General features: G+C 40.9%; 1 protein-coding gene across 4 annotated transcripts in view; it reads right to left on the bottom strand.

Annotated features, from left to right (window-relative positions):
- LOC149232745 (tRNA (guanine(37)-N(1))-methyltransferase 1-like) overlaps positions 1 to 3494 on the bottom strand; it is a 451966-nt gene extending 448472 nt beyond the window's left edge. For 2 of the 4 annotated variants that reach the window (XR_016248185.1, XR_016248186.1), the window contains exon 1: positions 2421 to 3494. Coding sequence is in view for 2 of the 4 variants with exons in the window: in XM_089379487.1 (XP_089235613.1) it covers positions 2421 to 3251 (831 nt within the window). In the remaining 2 variants the exon portion in view is untranslated. The remainder of the gene's footprint in view (positions 1 to 2420) is intronic. The other 2 variants (XM_089379487.1, XM_089379488.1) reach the window with 1 other exon arrangement.
- Between the last annotated feature and the right edge of the window lie 12787 nt (positions 3495 to 16281).

The raw sequence follows: 16281 nt of genomic DNA, 5'->3' as shown, positions 1-16281 counted from the left end.
CTCACAAACTCTTGTGTCCTAGGTGTGCCCTAGAAACGGAATCCTAGCATGTATTTCCTTGGATAGATGGTTTTCTTTAGGGTTGTATGAGCATTGTATTCAGTGGAATAAATCATAAGAGACTCTCCCCGCCTCCCCCCCTTGCCTTGACCTAGTGAGTACCTTGGAAGCATTTCTTCCCACACTTATTCATAAAACCCTAGGTCCAGCACAAGCCTTTCTTAGGTCTTTCAAAGAGAGCGAAGAACCTTTTGGAAATGTTAAATCATCATATAGAGCTCCTTTGAGAGGTCCTACCTCATCTCTTAAGAATCTTGACCTTAGGAAAACATACTACCATTGCATATCTCAAACCCTGGGTCTTGATCTTCTCACCCAAGGTTTTTCTATGAAGCATTGAGCATTTATTGTGTCTCTCCTTGAATGGGCTTTGTGAAATCATACCTAGTTATTGACATATCCATTTCAAGTGATTTCCTTCCCACTGAAACTCCTCCCATCAGTGAAAGTCTGTAAATAGTAGTGGACCTTGACTAAGGTGACAATGGGTTAGTATCCCATTGTTGTCACTTAGTCTACCAGTTGTCCCTTAGGTTTCCCTTCCTTAGGGACTTGCTAGATTGTGTGGTAACATGTATGACTATTTACTTCAAGATTCACAGGCTCCCTTTCAACCTTCTTCTCTTATCCCAACTAGTCTTGCCTTGCCCTCTTCATGAAAGAGGATTTCAAATACATATCTTAGGCATTTATAGGCCATGCCTCAACAATAGACCCCCAAGTGGATCACCTTCTATTTCCAATAAACCTCGTATCTCCTCTCAGTGCCCTCAAAGAAGCCAACCGACTTCTGACCTATGAGGACATGTCATTACAAAAAATTGTTCACACACCATCATACTAACAAGCACACCAATGCCAAGTGACCCCAGAGTGAAGCCCCTTCTAACCAACATAAAACTCACCAAGTTCAACAAAGTACGCAAGTTTCTATTAGGAATTTCCTTTCATTAGCCTCCAATGTTAGGAGAGATGGGCTCCCCAACTCTTGCTCACCTCAACTCCCCCACCCCTTGCCGCCACACACACAAGGACCATACAACAAGACCCCCTCAATCCAAATTAATCCCCAAGAGATATCATCTACTAGTGCATTGCCCTTACACAATGCTTGATGACTCTGATGACAAGCCTACTTCTCAGTCACCTCACTTATCCTTGGCAGCTACCTCCAGTCAACATTGACATCTTTCCAAAGCCTTTCAATATATAGCACTCTATATTTCCAACAACTCATCGTACACCCTATCTTGTTGACATCATACAAGAATTGCATCCAAAGAGACAAATCAATAGGGTATCTGTCACACCCTATATTCTCCTCATTCAACAAACTCGAGCCTGCTCTTCATTCTATCGAAGTTTTATTGTCTTCCAATAATAACTCGAATGGTGATAAATATTTATATCTATAACCTAAGATACCAGCCATCGGCATGGATATTGGCATCTATCACACATGGGTTTCAAATTTTGGTACTCTCAAAGAGCTTCTAGGTCAAATTTTTCATTTAGTTATTTTATCACAACCTTGGAAGGTTTTGATATCAATTTGCAGCTATAGCATATCTTTGATCTTGATTCCAGCCTCTACAAGCGCCATATTATTTGTTGTCCACTTCAAGTAGATTCATGTAATATCGAACGAGCAACGAGGACCATTGTCTTCTGAGAGGGAAGGACTGATCCACATTAGAAAAGATACAAGCAGGAATATGCCGTCAACAAAAGTCTGGGAAGCTAGCGGGGCACCTGCCACGTCATAAACAACCATAATATTCTAGGTGAGCATCCGAGGGACCGGAACGGTTAGAAGAATCCCGGCAACTGACCAAACAGATATGGAACTAAGTATCAGGCACCGGGGGATCGATTGAGCAATCTATTTGCGGTCACAGTAGCAGGGTGGGGTGCACTGTGGATGAATAAAGAGAACACTGTAACAATTATTCCATGTTAATAAAAAACAGAGCATTTATTTGGCGCTGGAGTTTTTATAACCCAAGAGTCTTTTCTCCACGATAAATTTGGATATACTGTGGGTACCTTGCATTTCTGTGCCTTTTTCATTTTTATTTATATGCAAAGCAAATCTGTGAATGTAAGTTTTGTTGCTGTTGTTCACTGGTAATTCTCAGCTTTTATTTTCTGTGACAGCATTCCCTGTTTTATTTTTTTATATGCTCATGTTCGTTTAACAACAGCTGAACATTTAACAGTTCCCTGTGATCCCTCCGTTCAAGCTGGGTCCTGGGAGGAGTCAAGCGCAACATATTTCTTATCGTAAGTAAATTAATGAACATTGCATCACCATTAGGACTCACAAGTCACAGAGAAATGAAGAAGCAGGATGCAGGAACCTGCACAGCTTGTGGAAGCTCCGACGCGGCTTTTCTGGCGTGGCGTTCATCTAAAAGAAGCAACCGTGTCGGGCCTTTCCATGATTTAACCCTGAAGTCGTCGCCCAATAGACCAGTTAAATCTTCATCTTCGTTGGTTTCGCCATTTTCATCTACTACTTCAATGGTCGCATACTCATCCTTGTTTCTCCCGCCTTTCCCCCTCTCCTGTGAACCATGTCCGGTTCTCTTCTTCACCTTAGGGCGTGACATTTGAGCAAGCTTCTTGAAATGAATGAACCCCCTGCTATTAAACTTGTTTGCGAGCTCTACTCTCTCCCGAAGCGGATCGTCCACGTTTTCATTTCTTGCAAAGACGTCATTTTCGTCTTCCTTTTGGTCGAACAGTTCTTTTATATGTTCGTCAATGTCGTCGCCCGAAACCCTAGCGATGTTCTTGATGCGAGGCCAGTTGAGTAAATGACCTTTCAATCTTGCTTGAAGTGCGTAACATTCCTCGGCCGGGACTCTCAGCGCTGCTATGTCGAAAACCCTCGTAAATGACTGCTTGACTAGGTAATTGCTGTCCGGAACTTCCTCTAGTTCTATTAGTTTTTGGCCTTTGCTCAAGGAAGGCCCGTAGTCGATAATGGCATTAAAGTCAAAAGTGGAGAAAGAGTTGTATGATGCTGTGCAGCTGAACTTGAAATTGAATTTCGTTTGGGTTATGGCTCGGCATGGTTGGAAGTTAACCGAGAATTTGTGCAGGGGTGGAAGTAATTGAGAAGGGAGTAAAAGCACCGAAACCATCCTGGTTTGTTGGTAACAAAAATGTTGGAGCATGTGCAGCATTGATCAATAGTTCCAACCTGGTCTCTGTTGAATTAAAATATGTTGCAGAGGCCTTAGTAATGGCTGCCCCATCTCTGCCAAGTCCGCGTCGCAGGGGCGAAGTGCGAGGTTTTGACCTGTCGCTTGAGGATATGTGCCTCTGCCACCTCTGATGATATGGGTGTGAGAAACGCTACCTCTGATGATATGGTTGTGAGAAACGCTACTGTGAAGAAAGCTATGTGGAACTCGTGAGAGCCTCGTCCATTTTTAATTATTCAAAATTAATTCAAATTTGTATTTTAAGATCCGAAATATTTATAAATTTCGGTCACTAAAATTATAAAAAAAAAAATTGTATTAGAAAATTTAAGGCAAAGAACTTTCTCGTGAAGCCTCGTCCATTTTTAATTATTTAAAACTAATTCAAAATTGTATTTTAATGATCTGAAATATTTATAAATTTCCGGTCACTAAAATAATATACAAGGAAATGAAATGATATTTTAACATCGATTAAAAATAGTTTATGGGTTTATTAGTTCCATGGTTTTTGTCTTTTGCAATTCAATTTTTTTCTTGTTCAAATTGATGATGAGCTCACTCAACTTTCTAACAATCTTCTCAATGAAAAGACGATGCCAAGAAACCAATGCTAGCATATTCTCATAACTATCACATTCCAAAATGAAATGTTTTTCCGATTCTACTACCCCAGACGTGCAAAATGTACACACCCATTCTTCCCAAGCTTTTTTAGGTCTTTTCCACCGTCTTGTTTCACACCAAAGTTGATGCGAGTTGGTTCTTAATTAAGCAATAAGAACCTTTGCCCTCCACGGAGTGCTATCTCCAATGAACTCTTTTTCTTTTAGATCACACATAGGGTTGAATTCCTCAATGTAGTACTTCTTCTTTCTACCCAACTCTTTTCCCATACTCGTTTACGAAACTTCTCCATAACAAAATCCTTTAGCTCCTTGCTGTTTGTGGGAGAGGCATTGAGGTAGATATTCCATTTTTGCATCCATTTGTAGTTTTGTTTCATCCATGCTTTCTTTCTCTCACTCGTGCCTTCATTGAAGATAACATTAGGCCATCTACCTACTCCCATTTGCTCAATTCTTTTTAGATATCTTATGAGCCGCACCATAACAATTGCTTCGATGGGAGTTGCTCCTGTTTCACTCAACATTATCTCATAAATTACCGAATTTTTTATTTTGAACTTGCTCATGATCAAGCATTTTTTGATTTTCTCAATTTGTTTCCATTTTGAGATGAGGGTGTTGCTAGCCCACAATTCACACCCATATAGCATCACTCAACAAACTAGGAGTCCAAAAAGTGTTTTAGTCGTTTTCCAATCCCCTAACTTTGCCTCTCTACATCTGTTTTGAAGAGCATATAATGCTTTCCACCCTCCTAAAATTCTCTTCTTTTTGAAGTCCTCCCAATTAAGTTTGTTGTTCAAATCAATTCCAAGGTACTTGTACTCATTTACTTCTTCAAGAATGTTGCCTTCAAAGAAGAACGTATGTTGGCTCTGCTTCCTTTTATTAGAGAAAAGCATTATTTTTGTCTTGCTATTATTGACTTGCATCCCCACTTCTCTACAAACATGCTCAAGGGCATATAGGTGCATTTGCAATCCATGGGCCAACTTAGAAATCAATACAAGATCATCCACATATCAAAGAAGCGTTATCACAAACTCCCCCAACCGAACACCATCTCCACTTTGCAGATTTATCCACTCTTCCAATTTATCAATATATAAGCCAAAAAGAGTAGGAGATAGAGGGAAACCTTGCTTGACTCCAATGTTGCTTCTAAAGCTTTTTGAAACACCTGCCGAGGTTTTAATTTTGACTTTCACTTCTTCATAAAGTCTATGGACAACGGCTCTATAATGCAAAGGAATTTCAAGTTCTTCCATTCTACGCCACAACTTATCTCTAGGGATTGTGTCAAATGCCTTTTTGAAGTCAACAAAGCAGCAAAATGCTTCTTCGTTGTCCTCCCAAACCTTTTCAACAATGTGTCTCAACGTGATACCATGATCCACTGTAGAATGCTTCGGCCTAAAACTCGCTTGTCCTCATGCCCTCTTTTCTTTTACTTCTGCCCACTTACTAATTATATTTTCTACCATGCTGCTGAAAAGCTTTGCAAACAAAAGATTGATCATAATGGTTCTATAATTGGAAGGATTATTAATGTCTCCACTTTTAAAAAGGGGTATTGCTAGGCTAGTTGTCCAGTCCCTTGGGAATCCTTGTTGAATGATGTTGTTAAATATTTCCATGATGTGCGGTGCAAGAGTGTTCATTCCCCATTTTAGATACTCTGCTTGAAGCTCAACCAAGTCCTTTGCCTTTCCTGTTTTCAACTTCTTAATTCCAATCTCCACCTCCTGTAACGTGAAGAGCTTTGTAGTTGTGTTAATCCTGGAGGGAGGCTCCGCCTATGATTCTTTCTCATAGAGTTGCTTTGCATATTCAAACCATTGTTGGGCTGTAATATTATTTTCGATTTGCTTCTTCCTGGTTGAAATTCCAGCCAAAAAACCTTTGGGTTATTCTTTCTTAGATATATTAACTCTTATCGCCTAAAAAATGTTTGCATGAACTCATCTTTTTTCCATTTTAGTATCTACTTATATAACTTTACATCCATCTTCTCCTTGTCTACCATTTTCAAGGTTATCCTTGCCATTTTGCATTCCTCATCAAACCAAGCATTTACACGAAAACAATTTGATTCTAATTTCCTAATTTTTTGCTCTTTTGCACTTCTTAAGTGCACTTTGGATTATATTTGTTAACTCATGATTGTTGGAACTTTTGAAACCAGTTTTATCCTTCTGAATTAATATCTCTAACATTGTCTTGAAGATAGTACAATTTTCTTATGTTAGAAGAATTTTTCCCCTTGATAGTGATTGCCGAGAGCATTGGGTTTTTCTCCCATTCTGTGTTTCTTCTAGCCATGATAACTTTATATAAATTGGGTTATGGTCTAATTTTAAGTCCTAAATATGCTCTCCAATCTTAACTTCATCTATCTTTTCTATCAAGCTTTGTGAACACATCACATAGTCAACGACACTTGCCCCATTGTATGCGTTACAAGTGAAGTTCTCAAACCTTTTCCATCTATCTAGACCATTGCAAATAATTAATTTGATAGCCCCACATAGTGTAAGCAACTCATCTCCAAAATGAGTGCTAACTTTGTCATTTTCTGAACACTTCACCCTTTGGGGATTCTCCTCTTCAGTGAGCCAAATAGGATTGTGATCCTCTTTACAACAAAGAATACTAGCTTGATGATTTGATGTTCTAGCATTGAAATCTCCCACTAAAAGAACTTCTCCCTGTTGAAAGTACACGGCAATATCTTGCTTTAAAGCTGCATATGGATCCTTGTTGTCTAGCCCCATATTTTTGTAAGTTTTTGAGACTTGAAGGGCAAAATAGCATGTTGCAATACTTATGTGATTCTCATTCTCTAATATTTTGAACCATAAATATTGTTTATTTGCATCTCTTTAATTAACTGAAGGTGACAACCTTCTTTTTCTTTCACTAAAACTAGTACTCCCCCATACCCTTTGTCATTTTCTGCTACCTTTTTCCAAACTACTAACTTCAAATAATCGTTAAACACATGAGTTTTGCAACCATCATGTTCATGAGTTTTGCAACCATCATGTTCATGAGTTTCCATGAGACAAATTATGTCTCTACCTTCCGCAATAGGCCCTAACCCAGGTCCCCTCCTCCAAAGGTAACCTCGACAATTCCAACAAATTAAAATTAGGTAGACCTGGGTAGGATTTGACTGCTACGCAGTTTGGCACATAAGACTCATATTTGAGTCTTCACCCCTTTTCATCCATGTTGATCTTGTTGTTTTCCTCCCTATCATCGAAATCTTTGCTTTTTCTTTATTGCCAGCTTACTGCCCTGTTTTGCTCGGAGGCCCAAACATTGCAATAACTGCTTTACCATTATACAACCATGCCCTTTTCCCTTCATTTCTTGTTGCTCTAGTTTTCTCCACTTCTTCCCTTCTCTCCTCTTGTTGTTTGTGGGTTAAATCTTCATCTAAGAAGAAGTGTGAGCCTTTCAAAAGTTTCTTCTTGCCCAAGAGTTGGTGTCTGTCTTGCACGCTTTCCATGGTGAATTTTATGGGTCGAGGCCTCTCTTCACATATCTTCCCCACCCTCCTTTCTTGGCAAATTTTCCCTTTCCAATGTAGTTTCTCTTTCAAAAAGTCTCTTGTCAAATTGAGAGTACTTTCATTCTTCCCATAATCTCTTATTCCCCTGATAATAAAATTTGTTTCCCTGTCCTTTCTTTCTTTGTGTTCTCTTTCTTGTGCTCTACGAGCACTTGCATCTTCTTCTTCCTTTGTCCTTATGTAACCATTAGCGTCTTCATCTCTAACTTTGATTTCTATTGCACCGTCTTTCCTATTGTTCTTTTTTGCCCTCTCTTTTGGAAGGTCTGTTTGCTGAGATACTTGTGTATCTACCTGAGTTTCTTTAGCAATTATCACATCCTTGTTTGCTACTATTGATTCTTTCATGGTTTGCCACTCTGTCTTCATGATTTTTCATTCTTTTTTTCGTGTCACTAGAGCCTCTTGTAACATTGTTACTTGTTCTTTTAAAATTCTATTACCTTCCATTAAACACCTATTTGCAACTATATCTCCGAAATTTTGCGGTCCCTTTCATGTTCTCTGGCTTCCAAAATCTCCAACCTTGTCTTGGCCTTCATCAGTTCTTGGACGTAGAGATCCGATGACCAAGTAAGAGGTGTAGATGTGGGACTGTAAATGATTGATTCTTCTTTATTTTTGTTGCTCTTATTTATTTTCTTTCTCTGGAATAGTTTTCTTCCTATTTGTTCCCATTTAAGGCGAGCAAGCCTACGCCTTAAAATGCCCCGATATTGCTTTGCATTTACCCAAATCCGCTTCCATGTTTTCTCTGTTGAAGCAATTTTGACTTGACCTAACTGATTTGTTTCCACAAAACCCTCCTCTCCAACTTTTGTGTCCTGGTCTACCATTTTATGCTTGAGAATCGCCCCCTAGTCGAGAACCTTCATAGCCACGCTCTCTCCAATATTTGTATTCGGAGCAAATTTAACCTCAGCAAAGGTATCTTCATCAATGGTTCTTCCGATCTCATATTTGCCTACCTTGTTCATAACTGTCTTCCTCAACCTCATCATACTTCCAATCGACTTGCATAGCTCTCTTGCATGTATGACTTTAGACTAAGACCGTGACAGATTGGATCAATCAGCATGCACCACCTATTCAACCGGCCTGCACCACATATCTCGGTGTAGAAGGTTGCCTTAGAGCGAAAGGAGGATGTTAAGAGGGTACAATATGTATGCGTTAGTGATATTTTAAAGTCCATGAGACTAAAAATAAAGGGGTACAATATGTATGCCTTTGTAAATTTAGCAGTCAATGTGGAGAGGTGGGTTCCTTGTCGCATAAACAAGAGGGTCTCATACACCAATGTGGTGTGTGGCTTGGCCGTGACCTTAAAATTGGATAGTAATATCTATATATATATATATATATATATATATATATATACTTGATGACAATTGGGGTTATCTGGTATGAGTGGAATAGTTCTTATTTTCCCTAAACCAACCTAGATTCATCTTAACTCTCTATTTACCAAGCCTTAAGAGGAATCAAATCTTTTTTTTCACTTTAAAAGAAGTTTGCATCTCAATAAATTTGATCTCTCTCTATGTTTTGTAAATCTAGAGTTAAGATGGATCTAGGTTGGTTTAATTATTAATTATAATTAATTATAAATATAAATATAGTTTATGGATTCTTGATTATAATTAACTATAAATACAAATATAAATATAGTTATGAAGTGGTAAAGGAGGATGGAGTCGGGGGTTTCAGTACAGGATCCATCACAGTTTAGGGTTTTTTTTTCCAGGTTCCTGAAGCACGTTTACAGTTATCGTTATGGTACCTCACCGCACCTACTAGCCCATACGCCTCTACTGTTACTTTTTGTGCTGTCGACAAACTGTCGTGGTTAATACCTCCTCTCAGCCGTCTTAGCCTCCCCTACCCCTCCCTGATCGTTACTATTCCGGTTTATACAACGACAAGCTCCCTAACACTCCGAAGGCAGCTGGCGCGGGTTTTTAGTGATAGTTATGGAGGACATAGTTGATTATTCAGCGGACCCTTTGGAGGGAATCTTTATTTGGACACATCCTCATACAAACCCGACAGGCGTCTTCTCCTTTGACTGTGAACTCTCCGAGGCCGTCGAAACACTGCCATCAATCACGGGATCCAAGAGCTCAGTTATTACCCTCCAGGAGGTCAGCCCTACCCTTCCAGACCTCACGACACAGCCTTTGTCGCCCTCTACTCTCCAGTTTGTGGAACATCCTCTAAACCCTATCAATGAAACCTTATTAGTGGGCCTCGCCCCTTTTCCTCCCTCAGCTGGCTCTCGTACCCCATCAGACGCTCAATCCCACATACCTATGACACATGTTTCCAACTATCAACCCTCGTTGCCATTTGCCGCTCCCCTGTCTGGCAACCTCACCAAAATTCCTCCCTTCACCGACGTCTTCACCTCGGTGCCTACTGCAGACTCTCCTATCACTGGGACTCTCCCCCTTCAAGCAACCCTCAGTAACCCTCATCTGATGATAGGACCAGGCCTTCAAAAAAAAAGTGTTTAAAACCTAAGGCCTGTGAGGTTTTCCTTAGGTTAACCAAGGACACACAATTGTGCGATTCCATGGACATAGCAGATTGGGTCATGGTGGCCCGCGTCAGGGGACGCTACTACATCGCGGTAAGGCTGAAGCAATGGGCTACTGAGGTATGGGGTCATCACCTGGCTAAACCTCCATTCATGCAAACTTTTGTTAAGGGATGGTTTTCCCTACACTTTGCCAAGGTCGAACACACAAATTGGGTGCTCTCAACTGTCTAGCATATATGCGTCGATGCTCCTCCGCAGATGGACTCCCCTATTTGACCCTGATTAAGAGCGGCTTGAAGCTGGCCCCCTCTGGGTCCACCTTCCCGGGTTACCATTACAGTTCTGGTCTGAGGACGTCTTCAAACATATTGGGAATGCACTTGGCACTTATTTAGAACATGACAAATCCTACCTCACTACAGGGAAGACGGCCTATGCTAGGGTCCTGGTACACTTGGATACCACTGACGGATTACAAAAGTTTATCACTATTCAATGGAGGAATTCCTCTAGGCGGCAGACATTGGATTATGAAGGAGTTCCCTTCAAATGCAGAAGATGCCATAAGGTTGGGCACCTATATCGGGATTGCCCTCTTAATGGCAAGGTTCGTACAGGGGATTCTGGAAGGGCAATCCCACCAAAGTCACCACTGAAGCTGGGGGAACAACCCCCTAGAGCTGACTCAAAGGTATAAGTGGATCCTGCTTCAGTAAAGAAGACCCCCTTTCAAATGACCCCGAAGAAGTGTGACAAACCACCTATTCAGCCACCCTCTCCTCCTCTTACAAGGGCTAGGGCGACTACTGGAACTGCAGATGCTTCGTGTAAGAACTCTCCCTTGGCTATTTTTTCTCATTTGCTCTCTAATGCCAATGGTAATGTTTTTTCTACTTCTGGCATTATTCATGGCTCGGTTGGACTCTCTTTGCCCCCCATCTCTTTGGCCTACTCCCCTAGTCCCCCCTCGTCTACTTTCTTTACCATTCCCCCTTTGCTCCCGAACCCCCCCGCTCTAATCACTCTTGCACTCGAGTTGGGGCCTCCCTCCCCGAGATATCAGACCCGATCCAAGGCAAAAAGATAGGCTTTGGACCACATTGGATTAGACTTGATTACCTCCCCCTTCCCCCCCTAAACTTCCTCGTGGTTGACCCTCATCTCTCTCCAAAATGTAGAGCCTGGCTGGAGATGAGATTGCTTTTGGCAATCAAGCAACCATTCATGGGGCACTTAGAGCACGAAACCCCCTGAAGGAGCCCCCCATGAAGATAGTCTCCTTCAATTGTAGAGGGCTCGCTAGGCCCGATAAAAAATTAGCACTTTGAAGATTGATTGTTGCATAACCGATAGATGCCAATTTTTTTAATAGGAAACATTAGGAACAGCTGAAACCATCTCTCACCTACTAGAATTGATGCTCCCCGGATGGATATTTCTTGGCCTTGATGCCAATGGAAGATCTGGTGGAATCACCTTAGGCTACAATCTGCGCACCATAAATCTCGGCAACGGTTGGGGTGGATCTGGGCATATTGGGGTGGACTTGTTCATAGCTGATCTGGGAATGGAGATTCAGTTTTATAATGTCTATGGGTCGTGCCACCATCAGCCTGAATTATGGGATCATCTCTTGAGCTCTGAGCTACTTCAAAAGGAATACCTTATCATGGGAGGTGATTTAAATTTCTCCATAGTCCATTCTGAATCATGGGGACTCCGAGCACAGAGGGACCCCCTATCTGACTATTTTGAGAATGCCTTGGAATCACACAACTTGATAGATATCCCCTCCGCAAAGATGCGGCCCACCTGGAGGAATAATAGGATTGGAGATGACAGTCTAGCTTGAAGACTTGATCGATTCCTTATCAAGGAAAGACTACTTGACCATGGTCTTAATCATAGACAATGGGTGGGATCAGGAGGCATCTCTGATCATTTCCCAATATATATGGAAATCTGTGGAGGGCAGGGAAAACCCAAGGGTCCATTTAAGTTTTTCTCTGCATGGTTAAAAGATGTTTCCTATATACGCATGGTCATAGATTTTTGGAAGGAAAATCCCCCAGCTGCTGAAGGGAACATAGTTAAAGGTTTTGCTCACAATCTTACCGAGTTGAAGAGGCTTTCCAAAATATGTGCACATAACAAAAGGGTCAAGGATGATTAAACCCTGAGGAAGGCAGAAAGTGAAATAGCATAATTTGAAAATGATTTGGGTGGTGAATACAATTCCATAGAACACAAGGAAAGAATCTCATCTTGCTATGCAGCTAGAGGGAAAATCTTAAAGGACCGTCAAGAAGTTTGGAGGTTGAGGAGTAGGGCGATCTAGCTACAAGAGGGTGATGATAACACAAAATTTTATCACAAATATGCAAATGGGAGGAAAACAATAGATTCCATCTAGCAGCTCTTGGATGAACAAGGCCACTCTTTAAACACTTTCCCTCAGTTGGCATCTTTGGCATCCTCTCATTTAAAAAAGATTTACAGAGCAACCCCCCCGATGTCAACGTTGCTGAAATAATTCAAGTGGCTCAGCTCTTCCCATGTTTTGTGGAACAGGAGGATGCCAGGGATCTGACTATGGAAGTTGCTCTAGGGGAACTCGAAGCCACTCTCAAGTGTTTTAAGAAAGATAAGATCCCTGGGCTAGATGGTTGGTTAATATCTAGATTTTTTTGAGATTCTCGGCGCAAACCTCCTCAAACTCATTGAGGTTTTCCAGAAATAACGACAAAATGCATGCTCCTTTCACCTCAACCTTCATTGTGCTCATCCCCAAGACCGATAATCTGACCACCTTTGACGACTACATACTGATTTCATTGTGCAACTGCATTTATAAGATCATGGATAAAATTATAGCCAATCGACTGAGGCCCATCTTATCCAAACACATATCTCCAGAGCAATTTGCCTTCCTACAAGATCGCCAGATACATGAGGTCGTGGGAACAGCTCAGGAGGTATTGCACTCTCTTCATGTCAAGAAAATCAAAGGTATAGGTTGATCTCTCTAAGGCTTTTGACAGAGTTTGTTGGTTGTACTTAAGAATGTTGTTAACCCACTCAGGGTTTCCTTTTGCTTTCATTAGATGTAGAAATTTCTCTACAGATCAACTAGCTCTGATACCATGTAGAAATTTCTCTATAAATCAGCTAGCTCTGATACCATGTAGAAATTCTCACTGTGGATCACCTGATAATGCAATGTAACTAAAGCAAAATACTTGATCTACTTCTACTATCAAACTTTGCAGAAGCTTAATCAATTTGAGCAAGATCAATCGGAACACATATAGCAGAGAAGAAGAAATCATACACATGAAACACAAAAGAATACTCTGGGGAAAGCCTCGGCTAAAAAACCCCGCTATTTGTATTATTATACAAGTGGAAATATCTCAGGATTACACAAAGCTTTAGCTCACAAGCTATCCAGCTCTCAGTACAATCCCTCACTACTGCTCATAGATAGAATAGACAACACATATGCCTCCCTTCAGTCCTCCAAGCCTCCTATTTCCTTGCGCAATTTCTCCTGGGTCCTCTAGTTGCCTCCTGTGTGATTCTCACCTCACACACAACACTGACCTTTGAAATAACTGCACAATCCTGAAGGAGATAATTCCTTATGCATGGATGAGTTTCCTTTATAGGAAAATTCCTCCAACTGATAGTACACTGTGCCTTCCTCTGATCTCAACTGGGTCTCTGACTGAACTGACATGCATGAGTTATTTATGAGAGAATATTCAGTTATCTGGAGAACACTAGTTGCATGCATGCATGCATTAACTGAATGAACTTACAATTAATTCAACAAACTGTTTGAATTAATCTAACTGGACTTGACTCAGTTAACTGAACCAACTAATTACAACTCATCCTTATCTCTTTAGCGGATGGATAAATTCCTCAATCAATGGAGAAATTGTTGCATGTCCCCACATAGACTTCATGTTTGATTTTCTACAACTAATTAACTCAAGATGAATTAATTTATTATTTTACAAACAGTTGCTAAGATCAAATTCGAATTTTAATTCTCAATTTTAGTTCATGGACTAACTAAAATTGGAATCTATCTCGAAAAACTATTTATAGAAATGCTATTTTTAGCACTTCCATTTTTCATTCCTTGTTGCCATGTCCAACACTAGTACCTGAAATGCTATTTATAGCAATGTTATTTTTAGTATTTCTTGTTGCTATTTCCAACATTAAATGGATTATGAGTTGCATCACTAACATACCATTCAGTGTTCTGGTTAACGGAAGCGCTTCTCCCTTCTTTCATTTTGAAAGAGGTCTCCGCCAAGGATGCCCTCTGTCACCATTACTTTTTCTCCTCATTATGGAAGGGCTCAGCATAATAATCAAAGAAGAATTCAGAAGGGGTAGACTGCAAGGCATAAAAATCACAGATGACTGCATCTTGACACATCTCTTATTTGTGGACGATGTCTTGATATTTCTCAATGGTGGCATTGGGGACCTGACGAATATGAAGAATACCTTCTCTCTATTCAAAACGGCTACCGGAATGACTATAAACTGCACCAAGTCTACTTTGACAGCGGCTGGATGCTCCCAGCACGAGATTCATTATGCTCTTCAAATATTTCAGTTCTCCCACCTGAGACTGGAGGAGGGTCTCAAATATCTGGGATACAAGCTGAAGCCCCTGGGATACAAAATAGCAGACTGGACCTGGCTTATTAAAAAGATGGAAAAGTGACTCAACATCTGGTATCATAAATATCTATCCAGGGCTGGCAGACTTATTCTCATTAAAAGTGTATTGGAGGCTACTCCGATCTATTGGATGTCACTGGCATGGATTCCCAAGGGCATTCTCTCTAGGATACAGGCCTTATGTTGTAGATTCCTTTGGAAGGGTAGTCAAACGAGGAAAATTTTTGCATGGATCAAGTGGGATGCTCTAAACTTATTAAACAAATGGGGTGGCTGGGGTATTAAGAAGTTGGAGGATTTCTCCTCAGCACTGGTAGCAAAGCTTGGTTGGCAGCTCATTACAACATGCAGTATTTGGACAAAGGTGGTTGTTTCTAAATATATTGCCCCACTTCAAGTGATGGACTGGCTAAGACTACCTCAAAGGCTCTCCACAGGGATTTCAATCATATGGAAGGTTGTTATCAAGTCTATGGACTCCATCAGAGTAGGAATTACTTGGAAAATACATTCTGGATCGGCTGTGAGGGTTGGGTTGGATCCATGGATTGGTTGTGGAAATGCTCACAGGCTGCCAATAGAACTCACAAACCATCTCAATGCAACAAATATCGCTCACATTAGTCACATTGCAGACTCTAAGCATACCTCTTTATTTCAGCAAGCATGGAAATCGGCTCACAGTCTGAACATTTTGCATCAATGGACTCAGACCTGGAATGATTATATTGAGGCCCTTACAGAAGCACGCATCCGAATAAGTGAGGGCGAAGATGAGGTAATCTGGGCACATTCGAAGACTGGGAGATACTCACCTAAGGAAGGCTACCTTGTGTTGGCCGAATCTCGTAGACCTCTAGCCATTGAGTCATGGTGGAAGAACCTTTGGAAGCTCAAAGCACCTCCCAGATGTAGACTCCTTATGTGGACAATATTAAAAAATAAAATCCCCATAGGAGACAACCTCCTCAAGCGTTCTCAATATGGTCCATATTGGTGTTGTCTCTGTAAATGCTGCAATGAATCAGTCTCTCATCTTTTTATAGAGTGTACAACTGCACATGAACTATGGCAATCTATTCTAATATCGATGGCACCACAATGCAGGTGGACGAGAACATCTATCACAAAGGCATGGTCCGATTGGTGGACTATCGCTATACCTACCAAGCTTAGGAACCTACCACTCCTCGTTGGTTGGGCTCTCTGGATCACAAGGAATAGGCTCACTTTCCAGAACATCGACCCACACTGGCCCTCAATTGTTGCTCGTGTTTTGTCTAATTTTGCCCTCATTTTGAATGACATTGAACCCTTTAGACCCCACATTATTGTACCGGAGCCCATAAATCACTGGATTCCTTGGGCCTATTTTGACGGCTCCACCTGGGAGGGAGGATGCAATGAAGGCGCCTTTCTATATATTCTGTTTCCCACCTATACAACATTCAAATGGGATTAGAGCGGGAGACAAATAACTTTGTTGAGTTAACCACCGCAAAATTTATTCTTCAATTCGCTTTGGATAAACACTATAGAGATCTACAATTATTT

Source organism: Pinus tabuliformis, chromosome J (assembly GCF_031772625.1).
Source record: "Pinus tabuliformis cultivar Carrire ecotype Pingquan chromosome J, CPIR1, whole genome shotgun sequence".
NCBI lineage: Eukaryota > Viridiplantae > Streptophyta > Pinopsida > Pinales > Pinaceae > Pinus > Pinus tabuliformis.
The sequence above is the reverse complement of the archived record's forward strand: the minus strand, read 5'-3'. Positions and strand labels throughout refer to the sequence as shown.